General features: G+C 38.1%; 1 protein-coding gene across 1 annotated transcript; it reads left to right on the top strand.

Annotated features, from left to right (window-relative positions):
• The first annotated feature begins 1,903 nt into the window (after positions 1–1,903).
• Fibin (fin bud initiation factor homolog) lies at positions 1,904–6,186 on the top strand. The gene has a single exon (XM_046426359.2). It carries the CDS (start codon positions 2,351–2,353, stop codon positions 2,984–2,986), a length of 636 nt encoding a protein of 211 aa, XP_046282315.1. The 5' UTR covers positions 1,904–2,350; the 3' UTR covers positions 2,987–6,186.
• The last annotated feature ends 14,401 nt before the right edge of the window (positions 6,187–20,587 follow it).

The raw sequence follows: 20,587 nt of genomic DNA on the forward strand, positions 1-20,587 counted from the left end.
CCATTGTATCTTGAAATGAGGTAATTGCAGAAAGAAAGTCAATACACTTAGTTCTTTTCTTCTCAGGACTTTATGTGTCTATATGCCTGACTCTCCAACCAGTAGATTTTTTTTTTTTTTTGCACACCATTATATCTTTAGTCAAATTAACAATGCACCCTGTAAGTACGGAGTAAGTAGTAATCGATTAAAATAAGTTTACTTAATTGAATTGGTTAGTAAATCTTGGGGGAATTGTGCAAGAATGGAGTGAATCAGAGTAAATTCCTCCTCTCGTCTTTGGCCAAACAGCCAATTTGAATCCATCTGTTGTCACTTGTGAATGTCCCAGGGAAAAAGGAATGAAGCAATGCAACTTGTGAGTCCAACAGTTCAGTCTGCAAACTAGAAGAGGTTGTAGTATTTTGCTAGGAAGGGTGAAAATTAGCTGTAGTTTTCTAGTTGGCAAAAACACTAAGAAAACTCCTTTGGTCTATGTTGCATGATGCTAAGTATCTGAATAAGAATTAAAACGTGCAGCCAACATGCTTCAAAAAAATCTATGCATATGACAGCACTTTGAAAAAATATCCAGTTACTTAACTCGAATTCCCTTGTTTATCCAGGAGTCCAGGTGGCTTAGGTCAACAAAAGCAATGACAATGAGAGTGATAATCTCAGAACTGTGTGGCACTGAGTTTCTCAATGAAACCTGTCCTTTATGATTAGAGGAGGGAGAGAGATAGCCACTGGCCAATCAACATGAATCATTCGTTTACATTTCAAATAAGAAATAGAAGCACTGCTTCTCTTTCTCACCTATTCCCTGTTTTGATTTGTTTGTTTGTTTTTCTACAGTCACACCACTGTCTATCATACAAACATTGTATTTATTTATATTACACTGATTGTCTCTCCATCTCCCATAATGAAAGCTCTAGGAGGACAATTATTTGTCTCTGTTTTTGTTCACTGCTCCATTCCCAGTACCTAAAATAGAATCTGGCACAAAATAAATGCTAAAGAAACATTTATTGAGCAAATAAATGGCCTGTAAAATGGACATTTGCTAGTAAATTCACAAACAAGAAACTAACTGCCTCATGAAAAAAGTAAGGATTTCTTCCAAATGAAATTAAAAGACTGTGTACCTTAATAGTTCAACTAGTCTGTATTAAATAATTTGTTTAACACCCTACCCTTTCTTATTTCCTTTTGGAAAATGAAGACAACTCTGCCAACCCTGTACTCTCCAAAAGTTTCAAAGTACTTCAGAAGAGGCAATAGCTGTAAAGTCTTAGGTTAAAGAATCAGTACAGGAGCTCAGTATGGATGGTTTTCCATAAAAGTTAAATAAAGATCTCAGTTGTCCTTTTTCGTATTAAATTGGAAAAAAATCCATTTGCAGGTGTTTTTGTTTGTTTGTTTGTTTTGTTTTGTTTTGTTTTTTGTCATATGCCTATGAGCAATGGTGTATCAATCACTTGTCTATTCCTATTGCTCTGAAAGTTTTGTTTTTATAAATTTTAACTAAGCATTTGTAAGCAAAACTGCCATTTCCAACACTCCAAATTTGTTTTCAAGGGCAATTGTTTTAAAGATGAAAATAGATGTACTCCACAAATCTAACCTGATATGTATTTAAACTTACGAAATGGTATTTCTCCAGAGTATGTTAATAGCATACTTCCCTGCAGTATGTTAATAGCAAAACTCTCTTTTTGTTTTAGAAATTCTACTTTTTCTCTTCTCATTTCCCCCTTCAAGCTGAATTCTGTTTTTCAGGATGTCTCCTTCCAATCTTTAAAAAGAGACCCTGTACCTTTAATAACAGAGACCTGGTGAAAGGTTTCTTTCCAAACTTGTTCCCTGGCTTCCAAGTGACGAAACCAGCTGTAATTTGAGAGCCCAGAGATCCTTAGGATATCTTTAGCCAAAGGAAAAGCTCCCTCCGTATTCCCACCCAGTCCAGAAGTTGAAAGTGTCAGAAAGCAAGAGCTTCTCTCTCTAGCTACACGCTCCATCTCCCAGGAGCTAGGGGCAACCGAGCCAGCGACGTGCAGCGCTCTGCAGGAGGCCTTCTCCCCTCCGCCCTGTGATCCCGTCTGGGCTGCAAGAGAGCGGGAGTTCCAGCCACTGAGCAAACGCAGAGCGAGGTGCACCCTGCGCTGTTGCGGGGCAGTGCTACCCAGGCGCTGTCGCCCACAGCCACATGAAGCCTGCTGGGGTGCAGGGGCCACGGTGCAGCAAGCCGGCGGGGACTGAGGAGGACGCTGTCTCAGGAAGGCACTGACTCCCCAGGGGACCCCTTTCCTTGTTCCTGGACAAAAGCGTCTTCTCCTGGGGTCCCTGGTCATCCTGAATCTTCAGAATGATGGTCCTGAAGTTCCTCTGGATGGGTTTCCTCTGCCACCTGTGTCAGGGCTACTTTGACGGCCCTCTCTACCCAGAAATGTCCAATGGGACTCTGCACCACTACTTCGTGCCCGATGGGGACTATGAGGAGAACGATGACCCCGAGAAGTGCCAGCTGCTTTTCAGGGTGAGTGACCGTCGGCGCTGCTCCCAAGGGGAAGGGACCCAGGCCAGTCGCTTGATGAGTCTCACCCTTCGAGAGGAGTTCACCGTGCTGGGCCGCCAGGTGGAGGATGCTGGGCGCGTCTTGGAGGGCATCAGCAAGAGCATCTCCTACGACCTGGATGGGGAAGAGAGTTATGGCAAGTACCTGCGGCGGGAGTCCCACCAGATCGGGGATGCCTACTCCAACTCTGACAAGTCCCTCACTGAGCTGGAAAGCAAATTCAAGCAGGGCCAGGAACAGGACAGCCGGCAGGAGAGTCGGCTCAATGAGGACTTCCTGGGGATGCTGGTCCACACCAAGTCCCTGCTGAAAGAAACGCTGGACATCTCCACAGGGCTTAGGGACAAATACGAGCTGCTGGCCCTCACCATCAGGAGCCACGGGACTCGGCTAGGTCGGCTGAAAAACGATTATCTTAAAGTATGAGGTGGAAGGGCACAAATGCCAGAGAGAGCAATCAAATCAGCTCTGTAGTGGAGGGTGGGGGATAGATGAGGGGGCTAAATTTTTCCTTACTCTTATAATATTTTATATCCAGATTTGCACTTTGAGAATGAATCTGAAATCATCTTTAAAAAAGAAAGAAAGGGTTGAAAGGTGAAGTGGTTGTTTTAATTCTGTGCATTATTTATGTGATTGTTGCAGATTTATCTATCCGTGGGAAAGAACGATTGAAAGCAATGCCCCCTCTTTCCTAGTGGGCTTTAAAATAACTCTGCAGAGATATTTGTTTCAGCCACATCCAAAAGGATACAGGCTATGCAGGAGAGACTGATTAAACTTCCCCTTCCTGGAGATTATGGGGATATACCCAAGGAGCATAGTGCCAAGCTCCTTTCACCTTCAGCTTTCTCTCTTGGGCTTTACAAACAAAGTGACTGTTTTTCAAATGAGGTCCAAGGTGTTGCTCTCTATGCCTGCCAGTCCATGGAAGTTGCTTGCTTCTTCTGCTTTTCTCTCTTATTTATTAACCATGGTCTGTGAGTTGTTTTTGTTTTTGCTTTTTTTTTTTTTTTTTTTTTTGTAAGCATATTGTTGGGAAACTATGTGCAAATCATCCTTTATAGGAAGATTTGCAAGTTTCCTCTGTGGCTGTATGTAAGTTTCAGCAGCAACACTGAAGAAGTCTAAGCTTTGTGGTAGTTGCCCTCTCATGTTGATATGCTGATTTGTTATGTCTCGTTGTGTGTCTATGCTTTGTCATCAGTGCAAGAGTCAATTACAAAAAAGTAGTTTGAACACCCCATGCAGAAGCCTATGATTGAAGTTGTCAATGTATTTTTTTTCTCATTCAGGGGTTTTGCTTCTCTTTGCCTATTAGAAACTTGTATTTCAAGGAGTGGGGGGGGGGGGATTCTAATTCTAATAACTCCTTAGCTAAGTTTTATTATTCAGCCAATAAATGTGTTTTCACATAATACTGGCTTATTTTCTAATTTATATCTGTACATTTCATATTTCAAAGAGAGGCCCATGCAAAGGAGAGAGGATGGGATTTAAGCCAGTTTACTTAGCGTGTATGATAAAGAAGGAAGAAGGAAAGCTATGCATTTAGCAATTCTCCCCTCCCTGCTAACCCTTACCATCCTTGTGAGGAAAAAAAAAAAAAACTAGCTTGTGCCAGAACTTTAAATTTAATCTCTGCTGCTCTACTTAAAAACTCATTTTCTCCAACTTCTCCCATAGACTCAATTGGAATAGTACATAAAGAAGCTCATACTTTATTCACCCTCATTGTGCAGAGGGAGCATTTTATTTTAATTTGCTAGAACCATAGTAGATGCTTAATCATTTCAAAGCTGAGTCTATGTTATTTACTCAACAGCTTTAAAAGGTGAAAATTCACTTTATTTCATATCTTCCTCTGGCCAGTCCTCACCATCACCATAAATATGCTTCTCTCCCCAACCCTCTCTGTCACGCACACATACATACACTCACAGGAAAATAAATGAATGTTCCTGTTCATCTGTTGAGTAGAAAAGTCGTTTATTTTTCTCCCATACGTGAGGAAACCAGTTTCTATGACCAGTTTTGAACTATTTCTATGAAGTTCCAATATCTTCCTACTACAGTAGGGGAAACTGAGGCCTCAAAAGGGTAATTGAGTGATCCCCACTCAGTTAGCTCTAAGAGCCCCAGGACTCCTAGATTTAATTGTAGGACTTTCTTAGACTGTTCTTCCTCAAGGATACTGAAAGAGAAGAGAAAGTGGCTGGAGGCTAAGTCCTTTGCTTACCTATTTTATGAAATGCAATAGGACAACTTATAGAACAGCACTTAAAATCCTCATTTATAATTTCTTTTCATCATTCATGGCTTTTAGCTGCCTTGCAGATTTGTGTGGGGGAAGGAGTTCAATGATCACCACTTAGAAGGGCTTCCTTTTTTATTCTGTGGGGAAAAAAAAATCAGGGAAAAAATAAAAAACCAGCAAGGACAAAGATGATATTTGGTAGTTACAGTTCGTAGATCGAAGACAGCATCCTTTCCTGTCTCAAAATTGTCATATCACTTCAAGGTGCTCAGACATATAATTCCCAGATATATCAAATGCCATCTTTTTTATTTTCCCAACTTTAATATGAAGATTTTGGACATGTGATAGGGCTGAAAAACTGGTTTCTTTGTATGTGATAATTCAATCAATCAGTAACGGTTGCATAGAATATTATATTAAGAAGAATTCAAAAGGCACAGAAGTAAAGAATGCTGTCCCCAATTAGGGATGTCTTCCCTGGGTGCAGGAAGAGGAGTGGCCACACATCTGCTACAAATTTGAAAACCCTGAAATAGATTATGTATGAGGTTCTTTCCAGTGCTAGTCTTTTATGATTCCTACAAAACCAGAGGGAAAGTATCCAGCATTGAATTACTCCATTCAAGGCTAGATGTGCATATTGCCAGTAATCCCTCAGAGTCTTATGTAAATGGTTGAGAGGGTAAATGGGAGCTTCAAGGTGCTGGGAGGGAGCTGGGGCTGCCCCAACAGCCAGCCCAGAGGCTGGCAGCACCAGGCTTTTCTAACCCTCTGATGGTGGAGAGCCAGCCCACTGAGATCTTTCCTCTCCACTTCCTCATTATTCTCATTAGTCTTCCTTACTCACACAGTGACACATTCTCTATTACAGCAGTGGTCTTTTACTTCTCAGACCATGAAACATCTAGAGTCTGGACAAAACCACATGCTCTCTTCCATGAGAAATCTACTCACAAACACATCTATACAATTTGGGGTCTTACCTGTTTTCATAAATATTTGTTGATCTCTTAATCTCCATCAGATGCTCATCTCCATCAGATGTTGGTGATTTGGAGATGTTACAATGCCTTGGGACTGTATCTGTGGACCCAAAGTTTAATAGAGCCTCTTAAAGTTTTATTTGGAGCAGAAGGCAATTGTTCCTGTTGTGATCATTATTACCAAACACAGTAACAACAAATTTTTACTGGTAAGTCAATATAGTGGTAAGGCCCAGTGCTAAGAACTTTGCCTGAGTTAATTCCCTTAATTCTGATAGCAAACTGTATGAGGAATTTTAAAAGAGACAGTAATACATTTTAAGCACTTTTTTATAACAGTGTCCAAGATAGAGTGAATCCTCAATAAATGTTAGTTGTTATTACTGCTTTTATTATTGTCATTATTTTTTTGGCTGTTGCCCAGAAGTCCTAGACACTTTCAGCAAGGTTAAAACTGTGCAATGTCTTATGTACTTCATTGATGCTTATTTAGAGTGACATGTGATCAAATAAAAGAAGAATGTAGAGGATAGGGGTCCACTGGGGCCCCTAGCCATCTGTTCCAAATGCTGTCTCTATGGTTCAGATGCCCAAAACTGTCTTTCAGTCAGAAGATGATTGGATTCTGTGCTTATATAATAATTCATTGATAATTTGTGAGATGCATTGTTTTGCACCACTAGTTCTCACTCTCTCAATCTGACCATGTGAGGAAGCATTTGGTAGGTATTTATCTAACTGGAGCTTGTTGGTGAAAGACAACAGACTAGTTTGGCCTCTGCAAGATCAAAGCCTGTCCCATGGATTTCACCAGAATCCTCCAGAAGTCAGCAGGTATGTTATGCATGGCAACACAAAGAGGTTGCTCAACAGTTCACATACTTTCCATTGCTTTTTAAACTCCTGTATATAATTCTGCTAACAAAACAGGCTCAAAACTTTCTGACAAAGCCTTAAAACTTAGACTGTAAACTACTTTAATAATTTATGTAAAGAGCTTCAGGACTTTTTCAGAGGATGATTATTAAAATCATCTTAATATGGAATATTATTTGGGTAGGAAATAGAAACACTAAATGTGTGGTTTACACAGGCTTAATATAAGAAGGAAAACATTCGGAGGCCTAAAGTTTTGATTAGAAATAGAATACAAAAATATGTAACAATAATTCACTAGTATATGGAATTGGATACTATAAAGCAACTTAGTAATTTTTATTTGGACTGGTCTTTAATGAATACAATTTCTAAAGTTTGGGTCCCAGTAGATATGCCACTCATCAAATAGTTTTTATGCGCCACCATACAAGGTATCCAAGAAAGATGTATAGATGTGTAACTTTTCTTCTGAATATAAAGCCTTAAATTCTGGGTGTTGATAGCATAGAAAAGATAATGAGCACAAAGAAAAGAAACTCATTCATACTCTCAAACTCCTTCTGCCACACACCCACTATCTGTCTTCTTCCAGCTCTTTTTATGCATCTTTATGTGTATCTTTTTCTTTAGGAAAAAGAAATGATATGGTAAGAACACATTGCTTGTTGTCAATGTTTACTGTAGTCATTAAATATGTTTAACAGCAAAAATCCTTTCAAAAGGCTTAGTTGTATCCACAAGGCTTCAAGAGTCAAAAGTTCTGGGTGCTAGATCTTTTCCCACAATCTATCAGCTGTGCAATTTTGAACAAATATCTTAGATGTTCTGACATCCAGTGACTTTGTTTGCAAAATGAAGATAAAAATAGCTAGCATTTATTGAAGAAGCATGACTCAAAGCATTTTCTGTAAGTCATCTTACAAAAATCTTCCAAGGATTTCATTTCAGGTAGACATTATATTTTTATGTTTAAAAAATATAAGTACACACAATATTGGGTTTTGTTGTGATTTGTCCAAGATTTCACACTTGGCTAAGAGTCAAGATTTAAGCACAGGTAGTCTGACCCCTCTACCCCCACAATAACATCTAAATGGTGCTTTCTCTCTCTTAAGGCAGGAGATTGAACCCATCATTTGTTAACTCATTTTCTATTCTAGAATCTATGATAAATGGCCTGTGAAATGAACATTTCCCTTATATGAATTTCTTTTTTAAAATATTTTTTTAGTTGTAGTTGGACATAATATCTTTATTTTATTTATTGTTACATGATGCTGAGGATCAAACCCAGCACTTCGCATGTGCTAGGCGAGTGCTCTACCGCTGAGCCACAACTCTAGCCTCTTATATGAATTTCTTAACTGAAAAATTTTCAAATCCAAGTTATCTCAGATAAAATTTTTCTTTCTCTGCATGATTTCATTTTGGGAATTATAAATTCCTTATACCTGCATGTGCCACTCTATGGTTCTTTGCCTAGGAACAGCTGGCTTCATGTCAAATCTTACTTTTTCCATGCACTTTCACATGGATTGTCATGTTTGACCATGAGAAAATTTTTATAGATACTGAATTGGCAAGGACCATTCATAGAATTCACCATCTGAGAGATAGTGGCCCAATATTTGTTTACAGCTAGTAAATTATTCTGTCAGTACTTCCTAGGCTCTCATATAAAGATTTCTCATTCAGGCAGGTTTTCCAAGCTCAAAAATATAATGCTAGGCAGTGCCTAATTTTAGATTAGGTGGTTTTAAAAGACCTCTCTGAATAACTAGGAAGGATATTTGAAAAGAACCTTAAATCTTGAGTAGAAGCCAAAAATGTAAATGTCAGAGCAAAAGAGTGTTCCTGGTAAATGAAGCTGAGGAAAATTTATGTGGGAAAAATAAAAGAAAAGGAAAAAAAAAGGCAATGGGACTATAGCAGAACAAATCAGAAAAACAGTGAAAGACTTTGAGTAGAGGAGAACTGAGAGTTAGGTAATAGAAGAACTGAATGGCCACAATAAGAAATTTGGAAATTATTTCAGTTTCTAGGGGAAGGCAATGGGGGACCTAAGTAGAGAAAGGGAAGATCTGATTTACAGAAAAAGACTACTATAAAAGGAGATCAGACTGCAGGGCAGCAAAGTAGAAGCAGAAAGGCACTTAGGTAGTTACTAGGCCACATCAATTACAGAGAATGAAGGCTCTAAGGGGGTAGTGTTGAAAACAGCAGTAACTTGTCTTCATACTGTACAAATATTTCCTTTTTGTCTCAGAAAAACACTTTCCCGTCTGCTCTCGCAACTGACCTAATTCTCCAACTCTGGATTCCATCTCTTCCTCCTCATTTGCATTTAATGTTAGTATTTTCTCCTTCTGATTCCAAACCACCTTCCTCTCATCAGGAGGATCAGGATCAGGATAGGCAGGCATAGAATATAGCTGCTCTTTCTGATAATACCAGGTAATGTGTGGACCCCAGCTGACCCTCTGAATCTAAGCTCCAATTCTGACCCACTACTCCAAGCTCTGGCTTCCCTGCTTGATGGGTTAAAATACAGACGCACAACCACAAGCATATCTCACATGTTTGGCTATTACCAGAAAACAACTATAATTGCAGAAAAGTTTAGACATCCTCCCTTTATCAACTATCTCAAACATCATCACTGTATCTCTATTTTTTCTGCATTTTTTTTTCACAAGAGCTTATCTACCTGAGTTATATTTAAATATAAAACTGTGCTCTTAAGGATTTCCAGGATTTTGCATTACCTTGGGTTCAGTCTGGGCATGAAACATTCTATTTTGACTCTAGCTAGCATTTAGTTTGGTGACCTATATATTTCACTATCTACCCCTTTTGCTTTTCTACGAAAAACAGAAGATATTTTGTATGTCAACAGCTTACTGTTTATGGAAAGGATCCTGACAGCTATGATTAATGAAGTAAAGTCTCCATGCTCCAGGGCTGGCAGTAATGGCTTGCATTTTCCAGTTGTGAAAAGTTTCCTCCTGCAGGCAGTTAAAGAAATGTGTTTCCTGAATGTCTTCTCTGGCTTTGATCTCTGCCCAACTCTCATCCCAAGACCAAGCAACAGAAATACTCTACTCAATTTTCAAAATGTACCCTTTGCTGGCAGCCACACTGGGTCAACCACTGATTCTTTCCACAAAATTCTACTACAGATTAAATTATATAGTGCCTAAAACCTAGTGAGTTTGCTTTGCTCTGAATTTTACTTTTACTTACCTATCAAATGTCAGTCCTGCTCCAGTTCCCTCATCTCCTTGACTCCTCCAAGCTCTTTCTGTCTTGTTCTCTTTTCTCTTTGCAGTGGGAAATAGAGGCAGAACCCAATTCACACTGCTCTTCTACAATTTATTAGCTGGGGATTCAATCAAACTGTGTAACCTCTCAGTCTCAATTCCACTGCCACAGCAGTAAATATGACACAGAATGTGCAATTGGATAAGCCCATGTGGGGCAAGGTCTGACCATAATACAGAGCAAAACTATCACTATTTTCATACTTTGTAGCAGTGTGTAGCTCATCAAGAGAATTCTCTTTTAAGAAGAGATGTTTTGTGTGTTCTTAAGTTGAAATGAGAAACATCGTATTTTGAATTTAGATATTCCATGTATTTCCTATGAATCAGTCAGTCTTCACCTCTCCATTCTCAGCTGGTTCCTCAGAAGCCAAAGAAGTGTTCATTCCCATTCACACAAGAGTAGTTCCTACGTATATGTTTACACCCCAAACATGTTCTCCCTATTTGGAGCAAGAGAGGGAATGCTACAGCAGGCAATAACAGTTAGAAAATTTGCTCTTTCTCCATTTTCAAAAGTTAACCATTGTTTTACAGGGTGAGACACATAGAAGAAATTTAGGAATTTCTGCATATAGACAGCAACAGTGGAAAACTCCCCAAACCTGGCAAAAAACCTAAGAGTTCAAGAGAATAAGGATATTAATATCTAATATTTATTGAGCACTAGCCACTTATTAGATCTTGGGTATCTGGAAATGTCCAGTTTTCTTTTCACCCATAAAATGAAAGGCCAGACCTCAATTGTGGTGATAGTCTTTAAGTGATCTCAGTATGGAGAGCATTAGGGTGACATGAAACTCTTTATGTAACTTCTATTATGAGAAATTTGTTGTCCCTAGCTGCCTGGTAGAAATCTGTAGTTCACAGCGTGAGATTTCCAGAGATGATTGGGCTAATCCAAGTCCTGTTTTAGGTCTGTTATAAATGGCGGTCTTCACTAAGAGTACCTTGAGACATTTGCCTGCATTCATGAAGATTTCTTAAAAGAGAAGTAAGCTTGGCAATTCTTGAATATACCTCCTTCTCTTCATGCACCCTCTACCTGGGCTGCAAAGGAAGAGGCCTTGGCTCATTTGATTGAGGACTCAGGATAAGGCATGTGGTCTCTCTAACATGGCCAGAAAAGATTTGAATCTGTACCCTCTTTAACACAAAAACAGACAATCTGACCCAATGAATGGTAGTATGTGCATATAACTAGCTATAAATATAAAAAAACTAATAAGTATATTTCATTTCTAAACTAATGGCATCTTGGTTACTTGAAAACTTCAAAAACAGAACAATTTTTAACTATTTGGCTCAAGTAAAAACTTATTCAGGCATAGAAATTGGCAAAGGTTATACTAATGATAAATACTTATCCCATAATCACATTTTCCATAAACCCTCTAATTTCCAAGAGTTTAACCAAAAAAAAAAAAAAAAAAGAATTGTGGAGAAAAATCTGAACAGACAGTCCACAAAAACAGCATAATATTAACAGGATGTCAGGGTTTACAGATTTTCCCATTTCCTCTGTAAAAATCTTACCATTACCAAAACATGGAACTGCCACTTTTGCCTTTAAATAACTGTTTAAAAAACTACTTTTCCAAGGAATTATTCGTTCATCAGACACTGAACACCTACTATGCACAGTTGCTCAACTATGTATAGGTGGACCTTGTTCCTTCTGATCCTTCCTATAACACAACTGCATGATCATGTGTTATGCAGAAGATAAAACAAGAACAATAAAATCTACTATTTAATATGTGTCAGCTATACTTTCTAAGCATGTCACATATATTAAAGACAGGTAGTCCATAACAATCCTTTTCAAGTGTTGCTTATAAGCTGCTCAACTATCTGTCTAGAATATCAACTCTTCCTTATTGCTCTTCCTGATCTGCTTCCCTGCCACAATTGCATCTCTGGCTATTAGCCTCTCCTAATCTGGCCCATTCTGCCCTATGATGGAACCATAATTCTGGAAGGACCCAAACATCTTTCAACTAGGAGTTCAGGAGTACATAAAAAAAGATTTCTGTCAGTGATTCCAGGAGCTAAATAAAACAAACTTTGGATTAAACTGAGAAAGAAATAAGAACAAATTAGCAAGTGATTCAAGTTTCCAGGATTGAGCCAACCAACTTGAGAGGGAAACTGAAGATTTTAACATTATGTTAACCTCTGACAGGCTGAAATAGCAATAAAACCATATTTGTAATTACATATTTAGCTACAGTTTTGGCCCTGCTAGCTACCTAACCTGAGAACATCAGAGTTAGAAATTACCTTAACAAATGGAGAAGCTGAGGCCTAAAGTGGTAGAAAAACTTATGCCAGTTCTTACAAATCCCTACTACAAAGAATAAGCCAAATAATATTGACCAAACTATACTGTTTTATTGAGTGCATGTACAAATACAGTATACATAACAACAAATCCCACCATTACGTACTACTATAATACACCAATAACAAATATGGAGAAAAAAAGAAGTAGGCCAGGTGCAGTGGTACATACTCGTAATCTAAGCATCTTTGGGAGCTGAGACAGGAGTATTGCAAGTTTGAGGCCAGTCTGAGTCAAGTAAACAGACCCTGTCTCAAAATAAAATGTTAAAAGGGGGTCTGCTGGGATGTAGCTCAGAGGTACAGCGTACCTGGGTTTGATCCCTAATATCACAGGAGAAGGAGGGGGGACAGGGAAGATGTGTCACATAATCAACAAACCCAGACAGAGGACCAGGTGAACCTTGTTCAGCTGGTCATCCACTATCTGATCCTTCCTATAATACAACCACCCTGTCATGTGATTACACAATGTGGACATGAATTCTCCAATTTCTGAAGCACTCCTTTTCTTCTCAGAGACTGCATTCATGTGTTGGAAAGTTCAAATTATAAGAAATTGTTTACATTGTTATTACAAATTTATAACTGATGAAAACTTTTAATATTTATGGGTATTGTGAAATGTTTTAATACATACATGTGTTATATAATATTTAAATACATTGAAATGTTTTGATACATATATATGTTATATAATATTTAAATAAGTTTAATATATTTATCTCCTCCAACATTTGTCATTTCTTTATGGTGAAAAAATTCAAAATCCTCTCTTATACCTTTTTGAAACTCATAGTACATTATTGTTCTCTTCAGTTGCCCTACTCTGCATTAGCACACCAGAACTACTTACTCCTGTATAACTCTAACTTGGTACCCATTGATCAACTTTTCCCCAACCTCCTTAACCACAATTTTCCCCAGAGTCCAGTAACCACCACTCCTCTATCAACTTGTACATGCGAGGCAAGCACTCTACCAACTGAGCTGTATCCCCAAGCCCCAAAACAACCATTCCAATGTCCAAAAACATTTCTCCTGTTTTCTTTAGAAGTTTCATAATTTCCAGTCTTACATTTAAGTCTTTAATTCATTTTAAGTTGACTTTTGTACCTTTTGACAGATGGGGGTCTAGTTTCATCCTTCTTTCTGCATGTGGATATCCAATATTCACAGCACCATTTGTTGAAAAGTCCATCCTACCTCCAGCAGGTAGAATGTTTTTTGCAACTTTTTCTAAAATGATTTGACTATTGATGTGTAGGTTTATGTCTAGGCTTTCTGTCCTAAGTGCTCTAAGTGTCTGTTTTTATGCCAATAACATGCTGCTGACATTACTAAGCTTTTTAGTACATTTTGAAGTTGGGTAATACGCTGCCTCCTGCACTGTTCTTTTTGCTCAAGATGGCTTTGAAGTTTCAGGTTTTGCTGTGGTTCCATACAAATTTTAGGAATTTTTTCCAAGTTTTGTAAAGAATGTCACTGATGTTTTATTATAGGGATTGCACTCAATCTATGGATTTTGGGGGGTAGTATGGACATAATAAATCTTCCCATTCACAAACACAGGGTGTCTTTCCATTTGCTTGTGTTCTCTTCAGTTTCTTTAATTTTGCTGATGTTGTTGGTGTTTTTATATTTTGAGATGAAATCACTCTTCACTGATCTTTCATCATTCATGGACTCACAGCCCCTACCCCTCCCTTTTCTAGACTAAGTTAATCAACTATCCAGTAGCTCCTTTGGCCAGGCTCAATATCCCTAGTTCCTCCAACTTTTCCTCACATAACATAAACAATAACCCAGATCTGTAAGCTTTTGCCAGGAAGAAAGGATTTGTTGTAGTTAAAAGCATAGCCTTTGCCGACAGATAAACCCCTGGGTGGAATTTCAGTTCTGCACTCACACCCATGCCCAAGGAATGTTTATTTAATCTGACCATATTTTGGGTTCCTTTTACATAAATTGATAAAGATGATACCAACCTCCTAAGGTTCTTGGGGTAAATAAATGTACTAATACATGTAAAATGCTAAGTGCCATGTTTAACCCTTTGTAGGCATTCAATATATATTTGAATAGAGGAATGAATGAACCCCTAGTTGGGTACTTTGTCTAAACTCAGCACTGAGATATTTTGTAGAATAAGCAGCAAACCTGGAGAAGACCCTGCTGGGGAGATGGGCATAGGAGGAAGGCAAGTAAAAGATGCAAATGAGAACATAGGGCTATCGTGGTTGATGAATTTTATACAAAGTTCACCTCAGCTCTTTCTGTCCCAAGTTTACCAACCACCCAAGAAAGCAGTGTGCTTCATATAGGGCATTCTGTTCAGTACAGGAGTGGAAGGAAAAGTCTTGAATGCATGTCCTTTCGTACTACTCTGGACATTCTCATAAAGATCCAACCACATGCAAATTTGAAAGCTCAAATACTAAGTTATTTTGGGAATGGGAGAAAAGGTACTTTATATTCTTTCTCCTTCCTCTACAAAAATAGCTGAACAAACTTTCCTAACTCATTCCCAAAACCTTCTTGTTTGGGCTGAGCTCAGTCCTGGAAGGTCTTACCCTAGAGAGAAAGGCCTGAGAAAGTCATTAAAGGCAAGTGAGAACCCTGAAATGGAAAGACGCAGGGAAGATGGAAATTCAATTGGATTTTTCTCCCAGGTGATCCATCTTTCAATAACAGGAAGATGAAACCAAGTAAACTGCCTCAAGAATAACATCTCCTAAATCATTATGAACTTAAATATAGCTTGAAGTGGGGCTTTGGATATAGTCTGCCTTGCCTAGAATTCAGGCTCCTCTCTTTATTATATAGATTGTGGAAAAGAGACTGAAATTACTTAGGCCTCAATTTTCTCCACTATAAAAAAAAAACAGATAATGGTCCTTATAAGATTTTGAAGAGAACTAAAACAAAGAATCCAATTTGTTCTGTTGCTAGTATGTACCTTAGAACTATCTCATTAGGTGTAAAACAAGAAGCCTTTGTCCTATTAACATATTGTAATCAAATCATTGATACTGAGTCCATATTCTTTCCCCCCTCCTTATTCTTATTCCTATGTCCCTTCTGGTTCTTGGTGGGAAGGAAAAATACTATACCAATATATGATCCACCACTTCTCAGAAAAAGCTTATCAAAGAGGAAGGACTATATTCATTAAGGTTGGAGTATAACTCAAAAGGAAGGCATAGCAACCAGGATGTTGCTAAGCATCATGCAATGCCTACGGTGTTCCCCTATAATGAGGAATTATCTAGCCAAAAATATCAATAGTGCCAAAGCTGAGATTCACTGGTCTAGAATACACAGGACAAATAAGGGATTGGTGGCACAAGAGGGAGATGATAATAAAAGGATCTTGAATATTAAGCTAAGATTTCTTCTGAAAGATAATGCATTATAGGATTACAGGATTGCATTATAGGGTTTGAGGTATGAAGAAAATAGAATTTGGGGATGATTTGTATTACAAAGCTTTGTCTAATGTATTGGAACATAGAGAGTTCTAGGCATCCTCATGCACGTGTACATCTTTTATATCATCATATTGTGGATACAATGCCCCAACATCTGCTTGAGAAGTGAAAGAATCTATCAAAAGGTTAATTTTATCTCATTGGCATGAACAAACAAAAATCGTGATTTCTGATCCTTCCATTGATTGGGGCTTCCTCTAAATTTTTGCAAGACAATTAAAGGGGATAGAGAGAGTCAATTTAGTCTAACTAATAGTTCTGCATGATGTAGACAAAACATCTGGTTGACTGGCACTTTCATTTCCTACTTGGTTGTTTTGAAGTGGAGGAAACATAATCATTGTTGATGCTTACCAGTCATCATTGTAAACCCAGCTGATCACAGGGTAGGTTCAACTCATCCTAAAATAAAGAATCAGAGGTACCCATCTTCAATCTGAAAGACCATTGCTTACCAAAAAAAAAAAAAAGAGCTCTAGAGTTCAATTGAAGAACACAAGCATAAGTCATTTCATTGTGATCGTTCATATTCAAACACACTTTTGAAGTTGCCTAATGTGTCTGGGAATTTGTTTAATCCATCAGAGCATTGGGCAAGGCCATGTTTTCTAGACCAGGGCTATTGAGGTCTGGAGGAAGTCTCTTCTTTCTCCTCACACACAAATTGCTATCTGCTTACAAAACCAGATACACCCAAGAGAATGAATCCACCCAGAATGTTAGCATTGTGTTTTTTGTTTTAAATTGTTTGCCAAAGGACACACCTTATTCTAATTTATCAGAAGGAATGATACAGGCCAGTGAAAACCTTGGTACTTTTTTTCTAACTTACAAATACTGCCCATCTTTCTAAATCCAGCTCATCTGCCTTCTCTTGAACTACTCTTCATGGTAATATCGTACATGAAAACATTAGCAAAGACTCCTTAGATCACTGTGTCAAGAAGAATCTGGGAGTCTTATCAGGGCTCAGTGAGAAAGAACTCTATGATCAACTAGCACCGCCTTCCAGATGAGGAGGAGGAGGAGACACTATGTGAACCAAGTATTTGCTTTCTTCATCCTTTTCTGACATTTATTGACAGTGTCATTAAGTTTTGTCACAGTGCTAGACACTGCTCTGGAAATAGGAAATAATAGATATTATCCTTGCTCTCCTTGAGCTTAAAGAGTAGAAAAGGGATCATTAAGAAAATAACCATCTATATGAAAAATAATCTCTAATGTATTCAGGATAGCCACAATTGTTTGTTGCTTCATCCATGAAAAGCTGGCATCTATTTCTTTGAATCCAGATAGCCCGTGACTTGCTTTGACCAAGAGAATGTCGTAGGGGTGACACTGTGTTAGCTATGAACCTGAACTTTAAAAGGCCTGACAGGACACTTTTGCTCTGTGCATGCTTGTTACTAAAGTGTGAAGATTGTTGAAATGTTGGACTAGACTACTGAGTGAAGAGCCCACATGCCAATATCCAGGAAAGGCAGAGGTCTTGTTGGACCTGACAAAGCCATCCAAGCTCCCAAACTGCTGCTTTACGAGTGACCCCAGTCTTCACAATGTGGAGCAGAAAAATCACCCAGGTGATTCATATCAGACCAAAGAACTGTCAGAAACATAAATTGTCATTTTCTAATCCACAGAATGTGAGGTTCATTTGGATGCAACAGACCTCCACCACATTTCCCTTTCTATTACATTAATACATTAAAATACATTCTATTTTTTGAATTTTTTTTAGTTGTTGATAGACCTTTATTTTATTCATTTATTTATATGTGGTGCTGAAAATCGAACACAGTACCTCACACCTGTGAGGCAAGTGCTCTACCACTGAGCCCCATTACCCTGTTTTATTTTCTTTATGGCTTTTATCACTACCTAAAATCACTGTTTTTGCTTATCTGTTGTTCATGTTTCTAAGTGGGAGAAAATCTTTGTGAGAGATGAGACCTTACTTATACTGTTTCCTGCTATAACCTTGGTGCCTAGAACAATGCTTGATACAAAGCAGATGTTAATACTATACACATAAATATTTGCAGAGTAAGAGAATAGATGATTAGTTGCAATTATAACGGATGTGGCAAGGGAAAATAGATATTACTGTAATAGTTTCTAATAAGAGGATTATTATAAACTCCCTTGGTGAGGGAAAGGAGGAAAAGGAAGGCTTGTTTTAATGAAATATGCATCTGCTGTGTATAGGATGAATGTAAGGAAACTCTAGTTACTGTTCAGTTGACTACTTGTCTTGTAAGTAACAATATCACTTTAAACTTTCTGTAATGGCAGAGTATGTTTTGTTTTAGTTTTGATTTTGTTTCAAACTGGTTTTAGAACCATCTGCCAAGGATCCATCTTCTAATTACCTACTTAACTAATTAAGTAGACAAGGGTTATAAGAACATATTACAAAACTTCTCAAGAAGAGAATACACAAAGTCTACTATCTGCCTCTGTTAAGGACACATAGAAGGGGAAAACTCTTCCTTCTAAATCTGAAAAAAAAAAAAGCCTCTTTTATTTTTTAACTAATCTATTTTAATTAGGTATATATAACAGCAGAATTTATTTTGATTTATTGTACACAATTGCAGCACAATTTTACATTTCTATGGTTGAACACAATGTAGCATCACACCATATGTGCAGTCATACATATACCTAGGGAATGATATCCATCTCATTTCACCATGATATCCATCTCATTTCACCTGCCCCTGTGCACCCTCTCTACCCTCCCTCCCCTTTACCCAATCAAAGTTGCTCCATTTTCCTCATGCCTCCCTCCTCCCCACTATGGATAAGCATTCACTTATCAGAGAGAACTTTAAGCCTTTGGTTTTTTGAGATTGGCCTACTTTGCTTAGCATGATATTCTCTAACTCCATCCATTGACCTGTAAATTCCATAATTTTATTTTCTTTTAATGCTGAGTAATAGTCCATTGTGTAAATATACCACAGTTTCTCTATCCATTCACCTATTGAAGGGCATCTAAGTTACTTCCACAGTTTAGCTATTGTGAATTGAGCTGCTATGAATATTGATGTGGCTGTGTTACTATACTATGCTGATTTTAAGTCCTTTGGGGATGAGGAGTGGGACAGCTGGGTCAAATGGTGGTTTCATTCCAAGTTTTCTAAGGAATCGCCATACTGCTTTCCATATTGGTTGTACCAATTTGCAGTCCCACCAGCAATGTATGACTGTGCCTTTTCCCCCACATCCTCGCCAACATTTATTGTTGTATTCTTGATTACTGCCATTTCTGACTGGTGTGTCAAATGGTCATACTACTCAAAGGGCCATACAGATTCAATGTGATTCCAATTAAAATCCCAACATCATTCCTTATAGAAATAGAAAAGGCAATCATGAAATTCATTTGGAAAAATAAGAAACCCCGCGAATAGCCAAAGCAATCCTTAGCAAGAAGAATGAAGCAGGAGGCATCATAATACCAGACCTTACACTATACTACAAAGCTATAGTAACAATAATGACCTGGTATAGTAACAAAATAGATATGTAGACCAATGGTACAGAATAGAAGACACAGAGACAAACACACAGTTATATCGTATTAGACAAAGGCACCAAAAACATATATTGGAGAGAGGATAGCCTCTTCCACAAATGGTACAGGGAGAACTGGAAATCCATATGCAGCAAAACGAAAATAAAGCTTTATCTCTCACCATGCACAAAACTCAACTTAAAGTGGATCAAGGACCTAAGAATTAGTCCAGAGACCCTGTATCTAATAGAGGAAAAAGTAGGCCCAAATCTTAATCATGTTGAATTAGGCCCTGACTTCCTTAATAAGACTCCTAAAGCACAAGAAATAAAATCAAGAATGAATAAATGTGATGGACTCAAACTAAAAAGCTTCTTAGCAAAAGAAACAATCAATGAGGTGAACAGAGAGCCTACATTTGGGGAGTACTAATCTCCAGGATATATAAAGAACTCAAAAAACTTAATACCAAAAACAACCCAATCAATAAATTGGCTAAAGATCTAAACAGATACTTCTTAGAAGAAGATATACATTCAATCAACACATACATGAAAAAATGTTCAGCATCTCTAGTAATTAGAGAAATAATAATCAAAAGCCTCTTTTTAAATGTGAGGGGAAATTCTAAGAGTATTTTGTTATTTTCTAATCAGATTCTCCGTTGGAAATTTCTTAACATATAGAATAGCTCTTAAGAGCTCATGAGAGAGAAACAGGGAAAGATCTTTGTCTCCTCTCCCTAGGAAATGTTTTCTTGCTGGGAAAAAATAAAGTAGAAAAGATCTGACGCAGAGCAACCCAAGAGCCAGACACATTGTACTGAGGCTGTAACTGAGTGACTGAGCCAGCAGCCAAGACCCCTTCCTTTGAAGCCAAACCATGAAGATAAGAAAATGAAAATCAGGAAGAGAAGTGAATAAAATGAAAACAAGAAATAATCGAAGTGATACCAATTTCAATGATGGTTGCACTAGTCATCTTTTTGTTGCTGTGACCAAAATATATGACTAGAACAACCTAGAGGAAGGAATATTTATTTTTGCTTATGTGTTCATAGTTATAGCCCATGGTCTGCTGGCTCCAAGGGAATCACAATAGCAGAAGGGCATGGTGCAAGGAAGTTTCTTAGCTCAAGGCAGCCAGGAAGCAGAGAGGGAGGGAGGGAGCCTGAGCCAGATACATCCCCCAAGGGTATTCCCCCAGAGACCTAATTCTTTCAGTCACA

Source organism: Marmota monax, unplaced genomic scaffold (assembly GCF_021218885.2).
Source record: "Marmota monax isolate L192 unplaced genomic scaffold, Marmota_monax_Labrador192_F-V1.1 WCK01_AAM20220418_F8-fsc00520, whole genome shotgun sequence".
Lineage (NCBI taxonomy): Eukaryota > Metazoa > Chordata > Mammalia > Rodentia > Sciuridae > Marmota > Marmota monax.

What these genes read in the sequence shown, in the direction of transcription:
- Fibin (XM_046426359.2), top strand. Translation starts at nt 2,351, where the DNA reads ATGATGGTCCTGAAGTTCCTCTGGATGGGTTTCCTCTGCCACCTGTGT.